The sequence below is a fragment of the Oratosquilla oratoria genome, chromosome 36, assembly GCF_046742065.1.
Source record: "Oratosquilla oratoria isolate Oo_2021 chromosome 36, ASM4674206v1, whole genome shotgun sequence".
In the NCBI taxonomy this organism is placed as follows: Eukaryota; Metazoa; Arthropoda; class Malacostraca; order Stomatopoda; family Squillidae; genus Oratosquilla; species Oratosquilla oratoria.
The window spans coordinates 41,240,325-41,242,824 of record NC_134812.1 but is presented as its reverse complement, the minus strand read 5'-3'; the positions used below and the strand labels follow the sequence as shown (position 1 = coordinate 41,242,824).

Sequence of the window (2,500 nt, the reverse complement as noted above, 5' to 3'; positions counted from 1 at the left end):
CTTTGCATATATATATATATATATATATATATATATATATATACATATATATATATATATATATATATATATATATATATATATATATATACAGACATACTCAAGTTGAAGAATGAAAAAAAAAAAACACCGATCTAGGATCTAGTTCCGAGTTTATTCCTAACCGGTTTCACTCTAAGCTTCTTCAAAGGAAGAAACCGGCTCTGAATAAAATCAGAACTAGACTGTCTGTGACTTCTTCTTTCACCTTCTTCAACTTGTTACACTGACTCAACATATATTCGAGTATATATAAATATATTATATATATTCTCATATATGTATATATACGTGTGTGTGTGTGTATTTACCTAGTTGCATTTTACGGGACGAGAGCTATGTGTGTGCATGTGTGTGTGAGTGTGTGTGTGTGTGTGTGTGTGTGTGTGTGTGTGTGTGTGTGTGTGTGTGTGTGTGTGTGTGTGTGTGTGCGTGCGTGTGTGTGTGTGTGTGTGTGTGTGTGTGTGTGTGTGTGTGTGTGTGTGTGTGTGTGTGTGTGTGTGTGTGTGTGTGTGTGTGTGTGTGTGTGTGTGTGTGTGTGTGTGTGTGTGTGTGTGTGTTTTCATAATACACACACAGCTTAATACAATTGTTGTTGTTATGCTTCTGGTGCATTTCCCAGTGTTTACATGATACTGTACAATCTGCTCCGATTCTTCAGGAGCGATTGTCTTGTCCCCTTCCATAGGATGCAGAGTGAAAAGATAAATAAAAATGGAATAATAAAGGTCTTCCTCCACTTCCTCTTCCTCTTCTACCTCTTCCTCTCTTCCAGGTTGTCGGTTCTCAGGAGTCAGGCCTAAGTGTGACCTCCTCCATCTGCTACCTGCTGGGCCTCGTCGGGGTCATGCCCATCGTGGCCCTGCCGGGAGCCATCGTCTTCGCAGGTAAGTGATCCTCAGCTCCACCCCTACGGACCAGAGTTCAAGTAGCCAATATTATATCATCAAATAGGTGGGTGCTCTTTGGTTGGACAGGGGTAACGGCAACGTAAATCTCATTCAAGAAATACTTATAAAATTACCTTTTCACATTAGTTGCACCCCCTACGTTCCGGGGTCATGCAGCCATTGTTTTATGGATAGTTAGGTAACTGCCCTCCAGTAGTATGAGACTATTATCGTCATAACTATATCGAGGTTAACTTGATGTTAGATGTGTGTGTTTCTCTCTCTCTCTCTCTCTCTCTCTCTCTATATATATATATATATATATATCTATATATATATATAGATATATATAATATGCACACATATATATTTATTGAAAAATATAACGGTAGATGCACAGATGATCTTGTGGATATTTTCAAGACGTCTAACTATAGACTTGGCTTCTGTAGGTAAGGTCGTTATCGCTGGGCCGAAGGACATAATTGAAAATCAGGAAGAGGAAGAGTGGAGTTTAGTAGGGCTTGACTTTTCGTACAAAAAGTCAAGAGCAATGGCAATGGTCGAAATACATGGTCTCATATACTAACATGAGGTGAAGATAAGAAGCAAATAGCTAATCAATAGGGAAGAGGGTAGTGGGTGGAACCAATGAGAAAGCTAGGCGGGCGTACGAGCGCCCACAAATAGGTACGTCGAACGAGATGCCGGGCAGATGAGGTCATCAGTCACGTAGGAGGCTTGGAAGAGAGCATATCTCGGCGAGCAGACGAGATGACCACGAAAGCTAGTATTTGAAGATTCATTGAAGGCCTTTTTCTCGGATGTAGAGGGCTTCGAGAATCTATAGTCTTCTTGTATCTTGTGCGTGCCCTATGATTTTGGTGTTTTCGACCATGGCCTGTCTGGTGAGAGTAGTGTTGTGGTGAAATTCTGTGTGTGTTTTTGGTGTGTCGTTCTGCAAGTGTAGGCTGATTCTCTTGAAAGTTTAGTACTGCAATATCCTATGTATGAAGAATGAAGGGACTCACAGTTCCCTTGTTTACAAGAGTATTCATACACGAGATGACTGCGTTGTAACATAGAAGGAGCGTGGGAAGGGTTGTTCTTGAGTAGGAGATTTGAAGTTTTCTTGTTTTTGTAATAAATAACGAAGTCCACACGGTCAAAGGGGTTGGCAGGCTTGATATGACATTTAACGATTTCCTTGATGATTTTCTCTTCTGTTTTATATTCTATAGTTATGTGGGATTAATAGAATAATTTGATGGTTTCACCTAGATTGAGGCGGTCTGAAGCTTGGTCGTACCATTTGTTGAGTTGCCTCTTGATGAACCTGGAAATTTCATGGTTGGAATAGCCATTATTTACTAGGACCTGTGTGACTCTTTCAATTTCTTGGTTGGCACTTTTCCAACTACTGCAGTGTGAGAGAGCCCTTCGAATATAAGCGCTAATGGTAGAGTCTTTAAAGCGTTGGGGGCACTCACTTTTTCCATGTAGACACAGGCCCGGATCAGTGGGTTTGGTGTAGACGAAAGTGCTGAAGTAGGGGATGGTTCTGTGTTACC

General features: G+C 40.8%; 1 protein-coding gene across 3 annotated transcripts in view; it reads left to right on the top strand.

Annotated features, from left to right (window-relative positions):
* LOC143018980 (uncharacterized) overlaps positions 1-2,500 on the top strand; it is a 53,994-nt gene that overhangs the window by 25,191 nt on the left and 26,303 nt on the right. For all 3 annotated transcript variants that reach the window (XM_076174657.1, XM_076174658.1, XM_076174659.1), the window contains exon 4: positions 815-926. In XM_076174657.1, the coding sequence (XP_076030772.1) occupies positions 815-926 (112 nt within the window). The remainder of the gene's footprint in view (positions 1-814; positions 927-2,500) is intronic.